We start from the raw sequence: 14,589 nt of genomic DNA, 5'->3' as shown, positions 1-14,589 counted from the left end.
AAAAATGCCTTGAAATTACTTTTTAGGTTCCTGAAAACCATGGAACGGTGAAAACGTGACCAACAGTTAAAAAAGTGATGACAAAAACTTCGAGTTCTGCACGGAAAAATGCCTCGAAATCACTTTTTAGGTTCCTGAAAACCATTATGTCAAGTAAAAGCTTGCGCACCTACCTAAAAATTCATTTAGCAGAAAATTTGCTAAAACCGTAATCACAATTTACAATAAACACACCATTTTACACTTCGTTTGGACACTAGTTTAGATACCGCCCACAAAACGAACGACCTGCAACGCCCGCTGCTTCGCATTTTTTCTCGCACGAAATTTAAAAGACTTGACGTTATCGCGAAGCAAAGGTGCGATAAACAAATGACAATCTCAAAATTTTCGTGACGTTATTGTGAAATGACGTTCAACGGGGTGACGTAGAAAGAGGACTCACTGTATTCTGTTATTAAAGAGTGCTTCACGCACTCATTGAGAGCTTTCTTTGCCAGTTCGCAATCTTTTTCGCGGCGATAACATGGTTGTACTCCAATTATTAATGCTCCATGTATGGCCTTGTTTTGAAAATGGCTTTTTATGGAAACCACACATCCGTGGCTGTGTGATCACAGATACAGAAAAGTTGATTGCAAGAATGCTTCAAAACCACTGCTCGACATAAACTACACTGTCAGGCACCATGCCACGTAGTTGGGTCTCGCACAAGTTGCCCGGGTTGCAACTGCTGCCTGACGTGTACCCGTGATCAAGGTGTGCAGTCGCGCACTGCGAGGCTTGGAGAATGGGAAACCGGTGCTCCCGTGAACGCAGCTAGCGTGTGATCACTTCATTTTTACGAACGGGATTCTAAGGGAAATAATAAGCCCAGTGTATCCTATCATTAACCACTCATCTGGGTATTAAATTTTCCCATGTCCAACCCGTGGTGGGTATTTAATTTTACACTAAGCCCAATTTCTATTTTTCTTGTAGGAAGATAAAGCACCAACATTTCAATATTTTTGTTCACTATAAAACCAATATGTTCAGCATCGGTTTGAAATTTTGTACATTTGTGGTTTGAAAATTAAATTTAATAATAAACATTAATTGTTTAAAAAAGTTACAAAGGAGAATAATGATCTATTTCGTTCAAGTGATGAATACATTGGCGTAGAATGAATACTAACTATTTTTTTGTCTGCTTAGTGGTACCAAACTGTTTATAAAGATGTCAACAAGTAAATTGCAGCGTTAGAAATTTTGCCAATTCAAGGGGCAAAGTAGGCAACCGCACATTACAACCAAATTTTTTTTTTTACTCTTTCCTCTTCTATGATAAAAGAAAATTTTAAATGATTACAAGTCTTCATTTCTGCTAAAAACACTTCATATTTTACAATACCATCGAATAAAAACTACAAAAAATGTAATTGTTTGAAGTAAACAAGATGAGAAATGAAATTATAAATAATTAGGATGGTAAATCATGACCATTGTTATAAATTGGCTGACCATCTGATATTCTAGTGCAGCTATCTCACAAAAGAACATTTATTTAAAAATCAATGAATGTGTATTTTTAGAAATCACTTTGAACGTTATATAATTTGAAGCATAGAGCAGGACATAGAACAGAACAATCAGGACACAAATATTTTGTTTCCTTCCTTTTCCCCTCTTTGAAGCACACAACACATATTTTTATGTGGGGAACTTTGTGGCTGTTGGGGGGACAGTATCAAAAATATCTCTCTCGGTAAGGCGAGAAGGCTTAGGGGATTTAGATGGCCTTCCCTGGAGTACTAGGACCTCTACTCTATACTTTGCAATCAGTATTTCAGCAAGTAAGATTAGAAAAACTTGTCGACTCAATTTCCCCTTGTTCTTTTTGTAAATCGCATAAGCATTCAGTAATGCTAAGTCTATCAAGTGCCGAAATATTTTTGATAGTATTTTGTTGGTCGATTTCTAGCAATTTTTTACATGTTTAAGAGTCGATCGCTTCCATCAACCCCACCCATAATTTTATTGTAATCTTGTACCGCAATTGGTTTCACCACTTTTTTACCCAATTTTTTCCGTTTTGCACGTTTCAGTTTCATGAAATAATAATAATAAAATGCCTTTATTCGGGCGAGGTTGAGACTGAAAAGTCCCCTCTTCCACCTGAAATGTGGTCACCATTATCACATCTCCTTCATCCTTCCACTTCATCATCATCTGTATCCCACAAAATGCCGCCACCATTTCTCCTTTCTTCAATTTGGCAGATTTTACAGATTTAGGAAATTCTTTCCTATTTGACAGCATCGCCCCAACCACATCCGTTCTATTCTCGGATAACTTGTCCATTAATGTAACAATGTCAAGTGCACCAATTGTCTAAATATATAGTATGCCCTTACCTATAAGATCATCGACTGAAGCATGTACGATCCTGGCGCTGAAATTTTATCCTTTATATTTGTCGGCATACATTGTGTCCTTTCCCGTATAAATAAAAAAATTCCTTGCGTAGGGTGACTCACTTTCATATAGCACAAAAAAATTTATATCAAATTTACTCCACTTTGATAGTATGTACTGCTTCCAAGAGATCATACCCATCCACATCAGATGGGATTCATCGACAACAATAGCCTGATTGGGCGAGTGAATTGATGAAAATTTATTTTTCAAAACTGAAGAACTGGCTCAATTTAAAAGAACATCCTATTGCTGATATCAGCATTGAAAGTATTGTTATCCACAAAATGTAAAAATTTCTGAGGGAGAAGGAACCTTTTTCACTAAAATATTTAGGAAAAAAGGGAGTAGCGATGCTTCCTCTTTTACTAAAATATAACGCATAATCGGGTTTCAGTACAATACCCTGTAGTATAAAAACTCATTGCAACACTCTTATTTCATTCCCAGTTGTCTCAACCGAACTCCGTGCCCTAGAGCGTGGCTTCAAGTTAACATTTGCCACAAGGACTTGCTGAGCATAAGTATTCGTCTGCTCAATTATCATAGTGTACAGATTCTCATCCACAAATAATTCATAGCAATTTGGGATGTCATCCTCAGCCTCAATATCCACATTCAATCCAGATTTACGTGAGAAACTGAACTTCTCTCGCAATTCCTCTCGAGCACTCCACACGTAAGGATACCCAGGTTGATCGGTAACCTTCACCTCCAAAAGATCGTCGTTTTCATCACTTTCGCTGTCACTTACATTAGTGTTGACGTAATCGTCATCCAGATACTCAGACGCACTTTCATCTTTGCTCTCTTCTAAAATGTGAGCCATTTCGTCTGCACTAGGTTCAGATCGCTTTCTTTTATTCGATGAAACCATATTAGAAAACGTGAGCAAACTTGATATAAATTATTCCTATTCCAAAAGCGAGAGAACTTCAAAACATTTATAAAACATTCACTTGTCATTCACACTACAAATCTCCAAAACCGCGAAAAACCTTCCAATCCAATGCTCAAAGACAACTGAGGACTATTTAGGTAGTTAAAGATATCCAATTCAGTTACCCTGCTCATAGAGAATAACTGAGCAGACCACCATCTGCGAAGGGTAGAGAAACAATAATTCCTTTCGGAAAAAACACGCTGCTAGGTAGAGAAGAAGAGTACGCAATAAAATGAGTCTTTCTTGTTACTCAAGCCGTCGAGATAGCATTCAATTTTCCTTGCCAAGGAAAGAGGCAGTATTTGTATACAAGTAAAGGATTTGTAACACGTTCCTTTCCGCCGTGTTTTCGCCGAATTCACCCACTGGAGCGCCGCTTCAGTCATTATGACCAACACGGAGGGTGCTTATCTTGAGAGAAGGTTAGATTACAATACTCAGTCTCTCAGTTTGGCAAATTTGTTCCCAGATGGTTGCGCAAGCTAATCGTATTCATAACACTTTATAGTTTATCCTGATCTACGGTATGCTACAAGTGGCAAAAAAAAGTTCAATCAAAGCGACCAAAGCTGTGTGAAAAGAATGGGATCGGTAATTATGACCGAAGCAGCAAGGAGCGTTTACTAATAGCAAAGCTTTCAATAAAATACATGCAGGAGAGTGAAAATAATAGATACATTCGCATGAAAATCGGAGAAAATAAAGGTATAAAAATACGTCAAGGGGCAATTAGAATGCAACCCGCAATGCAGATACAGAGCTACGCTACGAGACGCATAAGTACATAAAAAAATGTCTGAAGTATCATATACCGGGCAGAAAGTGACCTCAATAGAGCCATCTACGAGTTGCAGTAGGTGTGTGATGGAATATCACAGCATATCCATTGTAAATGAACATTAAATCGGCGTGGCGTATATATACGGCATACCCATTGAGGGTTAAACCCCTCATGACGAATATATACGGCATACCCAGATGAGTGGTTAATGCTGTCATTCTGATGATTTTCAATTTTTAAAAGAAAGATCGCATAAAAAATTGAGGCAGAGTGAAAATAATGCACGGTTAATCCGCAACCTGGATAAAATGCAGCCAGATAATGAGGAGTCTGCTGTACCCCTATTTACACTATACTATTCGGGAATATACAAGGGCTGTTTTTTTTATAAACCTCCGATCGCTCATGAAAAACCACATACAAGCGATAGGCAGGTACTGCATGGATAGGGCTACTGTGCGTCCTCCGTACCACACGATCAAGTCATTTCTGACCATCAGTATTATTTTAAGGCTAGTAGCAATCCTCGATTGACTCTCCTGCCAAGTGTGCACTGCGGAGCGACAGCCAGGAAAATCACCAAATGGCATCAGTATAGGACATCACCACTAGGAGGACTAAATTCGTGGACACTACCCGACATGGTGTTATGGAGTGCTGAGCATATGATGCCACAAGCAGTCCATATCGTTCGCACAGCGCCACAGCAAGGCCCAGGCTTGGAACACGTAGAGGTGTTCGCTGTTGACTAGTTTTCGCACAAGTTTATGCACTACGGGTGACTCCCGTAGAAGTTTACGCCGTGGCTAGTACCGGTATACTTAAAACTAGTCAATGGCACCTCTAAGTGATCGAACTCCCGGTCCTGAATTTGTTATCCTCCGGTTATGAATTTTGAAGCTTGAGTGGTTATATCAATGTGTTTTGCAGGGAAAGGTGTGTTGTCCCGATGCGATGGAAGTCTCTACATGACAAATATCACACCCTGTACCTACTGCAAATTGACCTGTCGATGAGAGCAATGGCCTCCCAGAGAAAATGGAACAATTATACTTATTTCGGTTGGATGATAAACAAAAGAAAATAGGGTGATTTCCTATTTTTTTTAATTGCCTAAAACGAAAGATTATTACTCTTGGAGCATGTATTTAAGGTTTTTAGATTTTTTAATGGCACCATCAGCATAGGCACCTTTCCATCAATAAACGAGGATTTTTTAACCATTAACCGGTGACGTGCGGTCTGAGAGACCGCTGCGTTCCTAAAATTATGAATATTTTCAAAATTACTATTTCAAATTATCTATAATTCTCAATAGCTTCATATTTTTGTATGATGAGGACATTGCACTCTTTAAATTAAATATACCTATTGTTAATTTCTGTAAATTTGCAGCTAAATTTGATTAGCGGTCTGCGATTAGCGGTCACTAAACTGAAAAAATCAATGAATGCAAAGCCGGTGGAAATGATTCAAAAAGTTGTTAAAAACAATTCGTGGTGACTTTTCAACTATAAGAATAGTTAATAATTTGTTATGAAATATTTTTAATCACACAACATGGATAGTTAGGAACTAAATTTTTGATATGTACGTCATGTAAGAATAAATAACTATTCAAGTCTTTTCATTCAAGTCTTTGAATGCAAAACAAATGAAGTCCCTTGTTTTGGAAATATCACCCATTTATTTCTTTGAATGTTAAGATTTGTATAAATTTTATCAATAATAGGGTGGTTTCCTATTATTTTTTTAATGCCTAAATCGAAAGATTATTACTCCTGGAGTACGTATTTCGCGCTTTTAGATTTTTAAATGACGATATCTATTTTTCGCGATTAAATGAAAAGTGAAAAATTTCAAGCGCGCAAAAACGCGACGCGTAAGTAGGAAAGTCCGTGCGACACATTTCTGGTTCCCCCTCTCTCCTTGTGAAGTGACCTTGATCGAGGCTCTGAGCGCTGATAGGACGCAGGATGCTAGCGGATAGCTGAGTACCTTGCTGAATGGTAGCGCTTGGCTTAAAAAAGGTTTATTAATACCTTATCAAACGAAGAAAACTTTCCGACCTTAGCCAGTTTTAATAGGTGATTAGTAAGACATGTTTCCCTGAGCTGTGTGCCTCATGCATGCATTGGTAACCTCAGACGATGTATAACTCCTATCCTCTCGTGTAGAAACTAGGTCCCTGTGACGTCACGTGGAGTGGAATCGCATGGGCGCCAATCTGGCCTTTTTCAAATGAGGATAAAATTGACCATTGCTATTCGTCTAAACCGGTATTTCTAAAACCAAATAATTTGTGTATTATGAATACACTAATGGTGGGTAACGAATCGCTATCAATGCCTATCGTTTTCTTTGATGAAGGAAACTACCCTATTATAACAAAACAGCGGTAAAGGTCGCGCAAGCAGGTAGTACGCTTATAATGTATTTTGTAATTTGGAACCAATTGAACCCCGAAATTTCGCACACCCACGCCTGGAATGTAAGATTCATTTCCACCTTTCTATTGAAATTTGGTCTCCTCCAAAGTATTTGTGTATAGAACAACTAGCCATCGAGAAGAAATAAAAAGAGCCTGGGAAACACTGAAAGTAAAACGTCGAAATGCAAGTGCCGTTACCTCTACATTTGGTCAAAGTGTATTTTTTTCATTATTCTGACTATTTTTGTCGGCTATTTTTTTTAAGCAACCAGAAAAATCCTCGAGTACGTAGTTTTTAAAGTAGTGCAAAAATTTGTCGACTCATGCCAACAAATACAACTGATATTGAAAGAGGGTGAAACTAGAATAGATTATGACAGAAGTGATGTATTAAAATTTGTCCAAGACAAGTAAAATTTTTTTACAGGAGAAATCGCTCGCAGTGGTCATCAAATGAGCCAAAGACGAAAATTTGTACACCCTTCCATAACATCTTTACTCAGAAACCTGGTTTGAAGGATTGCATTTCATCACTAGATCAGGATATTGATCGCCTTGATTATAGGTCTCAGATTTTTGCTGAGCGAATGTTACAATTGATTTTGCAATGGACAAATACGAAGCTTCAAGCTATAAGAAATAAGTATAAATAGGATAGCAGGCTGGAGCTACAAAACGTTGATTTTTATGGAATTAACAGCTTCCATTGTCTTTTGGCTAATTCTACGATGAGACGATGAGATTTTCAAATCTAATGATAAAGACATTTGCAGAATATTTGTCACAGATGGCACAGTCAGGGAAATTTTCCGATCAGCAATGTCAGGACAACGGTTTACTGTATTTCTTCCGAGTCTCCATTTTGATAACCCAGCAGATCGAATGACCCAACACAAAACTGACTCAGCAACAGCAATTTTTACATTATTTCCCATACAGCACAAGGGAGAAATTTACTCGTGTATACTAAGTCGAAATTTGGTGTAAGGAATAAGTCGAGAATTCGCCCATTTTTACATGTGTACTTGCTATGTAAATTTGGTCCAACTCCCTTGACTCTCATAAACAAAAAATATGAAGCTAAACGTGGTAATGCATATGCTGTGGTCAGCAGTAATCTGAACATGATGAAAGTTCCAAGATAGATGATTCAATTAAGTCGTCCACCTTAATGCCAGCAAAATTTTCCCAACGAAATCTGGTTAAAATCATTTTACGAATCATCTTGCATCACATATTTTATAGGTGTATATTTTATTAGGACTATATAAATGCTCCTGTCGAGATATGAACGAGTTAATCATCAATTGCAACTAGAATGCTGCTGTCTATCAATTTAAAATTCTCAGTAATTTCGAATTATATCCATCATAGCCTTGCACCACACGAATTGAATGCTGGGAAAACAATCACGTTGGTATAACTTGTTCGACTCGAACTGGAAACATCAACGACATCAACAATTTGGTCATTCTCTTTATCCTGGTGTGCTTGTGCTTAGTGAAACGAGTTGCGGTTTTGCCACGGTTTTGTGGTTTTTAAACGATTCAGCAGTACTTTTAACATCCATCCATCATCTCATATTCGCTATCTTCCTGTCCATTTTGTCATTCACGTTATTTTTCACATCATCACCACTTTTTTGTCACACCATCACCACTCATGTTTTGTCCTGTATGTATTTCCTGATGAATTATTTTATACTGAGGAACCTTTTACTTAGACAATAAATGAAATTTTTGAACGAATATGTTGCCTATGTCTTATTAGCTGTGTAGTATGAGTGAAGTGCCACCGTTTGTGTGGTCACCGCCATTTTCTGGTCATGAACAAGAAGCCTTAACCCTGGTGGAGAAAGGAATAACTACAACGGTCCCATTATTGGGTTCCTTGCGCATACACGTGTATTATCTGGTTTTTAGCGGACATAAGACCATTTATACACCAGATTTATTCTATTTTTACTCGGGTAATAACAGTTTGTACACAAGATAAAACACCTGAAATACACGACCTACATGCCAGTTTGCGACTGTTTGTGCTGCATGGGTTTGCTCTCTAGTGAAAAACTCCCAATGCTGCTAGTTGTTGGGAACGGTAACTTCCATTGATAAAATATTAATTGCTTTCAGATACCGATGCCGTTTCAAAATATATATTCCTAGCAATGATGATGCGTGCAATGATGCATTTGACTGATGCCGAAAACATTTATCTGTTTAACGCATACTTGCACGCAGGAAAAAAACACAAAGGGGATAGGTTTGCCAGACAAACACAAAGAGCTATCAAAGCCATCCGAGTCAGTTCTTTGTCTCTCTGATACAATCATGGGGTCCCACAGGTACATCGGATAATTGGTTCACATCTATTAAACTGGTAGAAAAAAATTAAAAGAAAAAGGGCTGACGTACGTCGGTACAATCATAAAAAATAAGAGGGGTATACCATGTGATTTTTTGCCATCCAAAGGGCACATAATGGACTCTTCTCTTTATGGATTCTCGGCCAACATGACTGTAATATCCCATGTCCCCAAAATTAATAAGGCTGTTTGCTTAGTTTCATTAATGCTTTAAAGGGTAAGTGATGATATAGAGCCGAAGAAACCAGAGGTAATTGCATTTTAAAACGCGACCAAGGGTGGCTTAGATACTTAAGTTAAAATGTGGTGTTGCTAAACATCCAGCCGAAGGACAAGGAGGTTGCCAATGGCAGTATTTTTCAGTATGTTAGATATTTCCTTTGTCAACTCTTTTGTGTTTCAGCAGTCAGCGATGGAAGAAGCAGCAGCTGGGACTGGTCATAATAGCAGTGATGACAAAGATGAAAGTGAGATAGTAATTTCACCAAATAAGAAAGACGTACACACTGCCCTCCAAACATTATGATATTTTAATCTGGCCAACGATTTGGACCCCCAATATAATTCCCATTTATGCAAGTTAGAAACCATGGAGGAAATGGCGATGGAGAAGGGCAAAATGCAAAAAAAAAAGAAAAAGATTTTTTGGATAATATCTTTTCGTGTACATATTAGCCTGCCTGAATAAACAACTTAAATATCTTTAGTATTGGGCTCTATTTACCACCAACTTATTTTTCAGGCTACCCCTAATGGAGACGCACTTCCAACTCTAACCATGAACCCACAGAAATATCGGATGATTGGTTCACATCTATTAAACTGGTAGAAAAAATTAAAAGAAAAAGGGCTGACGTACGTCGGTACATGGGTATACCTTGTGATTTTGTGCCATCCAAAGGGTGCGTAATGGGCTCTTCTCTGTACGGGTTCTTGGCCAACATAACTGTAATATCCCATGTCCCCAAAATAAATAAGGCTATTTGCTTAGTTTCATTAATTCTTTACAGGGTAATTGATGATATAGAGTCGAGGAAACCAGAGGTTGATACTTTAGATAAAATGTCCAGTAGCTACACATCCGGCCGAAGGACAAGGAGGTTGCCAATGGCAGTATTTTTCAGAATATTAGGTATTTCCTTTGTCAACTCTTTTGTGCTTCAGCAGTGTTCGAAAGATAAGACACAAAAGATATGACACTATTTAATTTCATTGAATCAATGGCTGCAGATCTTGTTAGAGGCCATATGGGAAGGAGAATGTCAAATCTTAGACTCTCGAGACAGGTAGCGATTAATTATTGCGTAACTTCTCCATCTACCGTTAGAAGAAGCTGAAGAGTTGAAAGGTTAGAGAAGCGGACATTATGTACACTGTGCCAAACAAAAAAATGGAAAACCTCTTTCATATGTTTCCGATGCATAAAGCCTGTGTGTGTGCTATTGTGAAAAAATGTAATTTTGACCAAATTCAGAATGCATCAAGAAAAGGAATAAGTGCGATAAATTTCATGCTTAGTTATTATTTAGGCTTCCAATTGTAACATTTAAGGCCTTATTTTTAAATCTGGCGAAACGCTTATTAATGCTTAAATACGATAATAAGCACTCTCGTAGGAAACCACCCTATTGCCGAGACGATTTTGTCGAAAGACTCCACAAGTAAAAAGACACCCACTTTTGGGGTAAACTGTAGGAGTAGATAGTGTTTAAACATTTTCACTAGTTCATAACAAAATATGCATTCTTCAAGTATGCAGAAGACATTTTATTAATGTGCATTAATGTTTACAACTTATTGTCGAAGATGAATGCCGTAGACATGGTAGTTTTCCCTAGGTTGACATAAAAAGTTCATGAAGTTGACAAAATGGCTAATTTTACGGTGCGTGGAGTCATTTATTGCACTGGTGTTTCCACATTTTTGAATGTTTCATAAAACAAAAACATAAATCAGAATTGAAAATAAAATTTCTTCAAAATGACGTATAATTCATTATTATAGCATGAACTGAAGTCCAGATATAAATTTTCAAAGTACAGCGGCACATCATTTTGACACCAACAGTAAGCTGCAGAATAATTTTTGCATTTTTCAAATGAATTTCACAAGTGACCACCTCAATCTGAAGGCACTGCCAACTAATGTGTGGCCCTATCATTTTCCTTTTGTCCCCGAACAAGGACCATGGCTTTGAAGTGGTTCCCATAATCTATGCAGCTGTTATACAGGGTTCCCACTCTACCTACATTATAAAATTCACGGTTTTTTCCAGGTTTTCACGGTCTAAATGTCATCAAATTCACGGTCTGTTGATAAGCCATTTTAGGAAGAAATATTGATCACGCAACAATCACTGCCCACACGTTAACTACAAATGTAACAAACGCAGCAATGACAGTGCTATCTCTCATGACGTCACCTATCATTAGCAAAATTCATATCCGGCTAAAGGGTGTGAGTGGGAAAATGAAGAGAGCAGAGTGGCAGGGAAGTGAAGAAGTGCTTCATTTTCTGCCAGGTTTGACGTCTTCCAATCGCAGGCTTAAGGTCAATGTGCTGTCCTTGCACACAGACCAATTAATAATTGCGCTTTCGAACACACGTGTGCAGGTAAATGCGTGGACATTGGCTGCACGTGAATCGGCCTTGAAACATGATCTAAATATCGATTTTTTTTAAATTCCGTCTATCGTAGTTCTACAATCAAGTTTGAGAGATTTTTAACGTTTCATGATGATATTCACGGCTATTTCCAGGTTTTTTCACGGTATACGAAATTCACGGCTTTTTCACGGTTTTAAGGTTTTCACGGTTGAGTGGGAACCCTGATATAGTACGGAGTGATAATCTATTTTTCTGATTTATAAGCCTTCTTTACTTCGCTCTGTGGTAGCTTGCTTGCTCTTCAGTAATTTATTTGATTTTATCTATTTTTAATTAATTTTATTTGTCCAAGTAGCACAGAAGCAAATACAGGACCCACCAACAAGGGTTCCGGAAAGAATTAAGCCCAGGGGGGGTTTTAGGCGCAACTTATACTTGGGGGTATGGGGGTATTGCATACCCCTCAGGGTAAGCAGGAGTTGCAGGGTCACTCCTTGAGAAATTTTTTAAGAATAATGGTTCAAAATGGCAAGTTTTACTGCTTTCTGAGGGATGTTTGACTAATCCTAACACTATGCTAGTAATAATAATCCAATTAAGTAAAATGGATTAAACTTAAAAATTTCTCTGAGCTGTGGGGGGTTTTATCCCCCAAAACCCTCCCCCTCACTGCACCACAGCCACCAACATAATACAAATAATGTAGTCAGACAAAAACATACCGGATATAAAAAATATATAATAATGTCAGTAAAATGGATATGTATACAAAGATAAGCAGCAGATAGACAAAAGAATGATGGGAGTGAAATGATTACGGAGATTGTCATTAGGTTCTACAAGGTGGAAGTTTTGTTTTACAAAGAGTGGCAAGTTAAAGCTTCAATCTAACATACCTTGTGTATTTGGTACTAAAAAGAGGAAAGGTAATGCTGCTCTTGATCAACTATGTGTAGTATTCAGCTCCATTAATCAAGGCTCGGTTCCCTTTTCTGAAATAAATTCCACAAAAATACTATGAGTAAAATGATTTCTACAAACTTAATCAATAATCTTAAACATCAAAGAAAAAAAAACTGAGTGAACTGGAAATAAACTTAGAGCTTTCAATACCTAGTGTACAACAAAATTCCTGTAAATTTTAAAAGTGCACTAAAAGAAATTTACTCAGAAAAAAAAACTGCCACTCTAACTACTTTATAAAATTCACGGTTTTTTCCAGGTTTTCACGGTCTAAATGTCATCAAAATCACCGTTTGTAGATTAAGGCATTTTAGGCAGAAATATTGATCACTTAACAATCATCGGCCGCAAGTTAACTAAAAATGTAACAAACGCGACAGATGCCCTGAATGCAAACGCAGCAATGACAGTGCTATCTCTCATGACGTCACCTACTGTTAGAAAAATTCATATCCGGCTAAAGGGTGTGAGTGGGAAAATGGAGAGAGCAGGGTGGCAGGGAAGTGAAGAAGTGCCTGATTTTTTGCCAGGGTTAACGTCTTCCAATCGCAGGCTTAAGGTCAATGTGCTGTCATGGCACACACGGACCAATTAATAGTTGCGCTTTCGAATAGACGTGTGCAGGTAAATGCATGGACATTGCCTACACGTGAATGACCTTGAAACATGATGGAAATATCGTTTTTTTTTCTTTCGAGCCGTCTATCGTAGTTCTACAATCAAGTTAAAGAGATTTTTAAGGTTTTATCACGAAATTCACGGCTATTTCCAGGTTTTTTCACGGTAGATGAAATTCACGGTTTTAAGGTTTTCATGGTTGAGTGGGAACCCTGTGCCATCTAAATGATTTTATTTCATAACCTTTGGAACAAAATTCTATTTACTTTCAGCTGTTGCCAATTGATGCAATTTCCTTTCATTCTATTACATATACGTACTTACTGCATTTCATGATATCTTTGACAGATTTCCATGCCCGTTGTACTTGTGACCTTGTGAAACGAATACTATTAATGCTGAAGGAATTCTTCTCGGGTTTTCCACCGGTTGAGGATTTCCATGGCCGACGTTTCGAGGCTCGACTCGAGCATCGTCATCAGGGCAGTTGAATGTCGGACTGAGGGACTTCCTGTAAAAGTGCCCAAGACCATCGAAGAACCGGCAGCAAGAGCATGTCTCCCATACGTATTATATGTTTCCGGGAAAATTTCCAGAATTCTCAGGAGATTCAACATCACCTCCATCCATCTCCCACCACCCAAGCTGAGGGACTACCTAGTGAGAGCCAAAGACCCAGTGGGATTGAAAACTCCGGGCGTCTATCGAGTCCCATGTGAGTGCGGCGAAGCCTATATTGGGGAAACTGGATGCACCATCGAAACTAGGCTGAAGGAGCATAAGCGTCACCTAAGGTTGGGACAACCGGAGAAATCGGCCATAGCTGAGCACAGCATACAACACGACCACGTCATCCAGTTTGATGATACCGAGATCCTGACACGTTCCACCAAATATTGGGATAGAGTCGTAAAGGAGGCCATAGAAATTCGATTGGACCATAAAAACTTCGACCGTGATGCAGGCTATGCCATCAGCAACACCTGGAAACCCGTTCTGTCAGCTCTAAAAAGCCAAAGGATCAACGGTTGGCTGCCAAGAGACCAGTCCTCAACCAATCACGTGACACCTGACCTCCAAGCAAGGTATATAAGGGAATCAAACCCTCAGTCCGACATTCAACTGCCCTGATGACGATGCTCGAGTCGAGCCTCGAAACGTCGGCCATGGAAAGCCTCAACCGGTGGAAAACCCGAGAAGAATTCCTTCAACTTGTTCGCCGGGAAAAACTTCGATCCTATTTCACTATTAATGCTATTAATGTTTGTGAGATGTCCTTTCAAATGCTTCCGAGAGCCTAAAAACTCAAGATCAGCATTGCTGCATCACAGTGCCACTTGTACAGCCAGGGGTGGATCCAGGATTTCTTTCTGGGGGGGCACAAGCAAGACCATATTCAGGATTTTGTTCTAGGGGGGGGCACA

General features: G+C 38.6%; 1 protein-coding gene and 1 long non-coding RNA gene across 2 annotated transcripts in view; one reads left to right on the top strand and one right to left on the bottom strand.

The window, feature by feature from the left end:
• Positions 1 to 12,631, bottom strand: part of LOC124173376 — a 37,783-nt gene extending 25,152 nt beyond the window's left edge. Inside the window, exon 1 of the long non-coding RNA XR_006868536.1 lies at positions 12,481 to 12,631. This is a non-coding gene — a long non-coding RNA (uncharacterized LOC124173376). The remainder of the gene's footprint in view (positions 1 to 12,480) is intronic.
• A 190-nt stretch (positions 12,632 to 12,821) lies between these two features.
• LOC124173380 lies at positions 12,822 to 14,296 on the top strand. The gene is made up of 2 exons (XM_046552879.1): positions 12,822 to 12,838; positions 13,762 to 14,296. The coding sequence occupies exons 1-2, from the start codon at positions 12,822 to 12,824 to the stop codon at positions 14,294 to 14,296; spliced, it is 552 nt and encodes a 183-aa protein (XP_046408835.1).
• Positions 14,297 to 14,589: the final 293 nt, after the last annotated feature.

This window comes from Ischnura elegans, unplaced genomic scaffold (genome assembly GCF_921293095.1).
Source record: "Ischnura elegans unplaced genomic scaffold, ioIscEleg1.1, whole genome shotgun sequence".
Classification (NCBI taxonomy): domain Eukaryota; kingdom Metazoa; phylum Arthropoda; class Insecta; order Odonata; family Coenagrionidae; genus Ischnura; species Ischnura elegans.
This window is presented reverse-complemented; position numbering and strand designations above follow the sequence as displayed.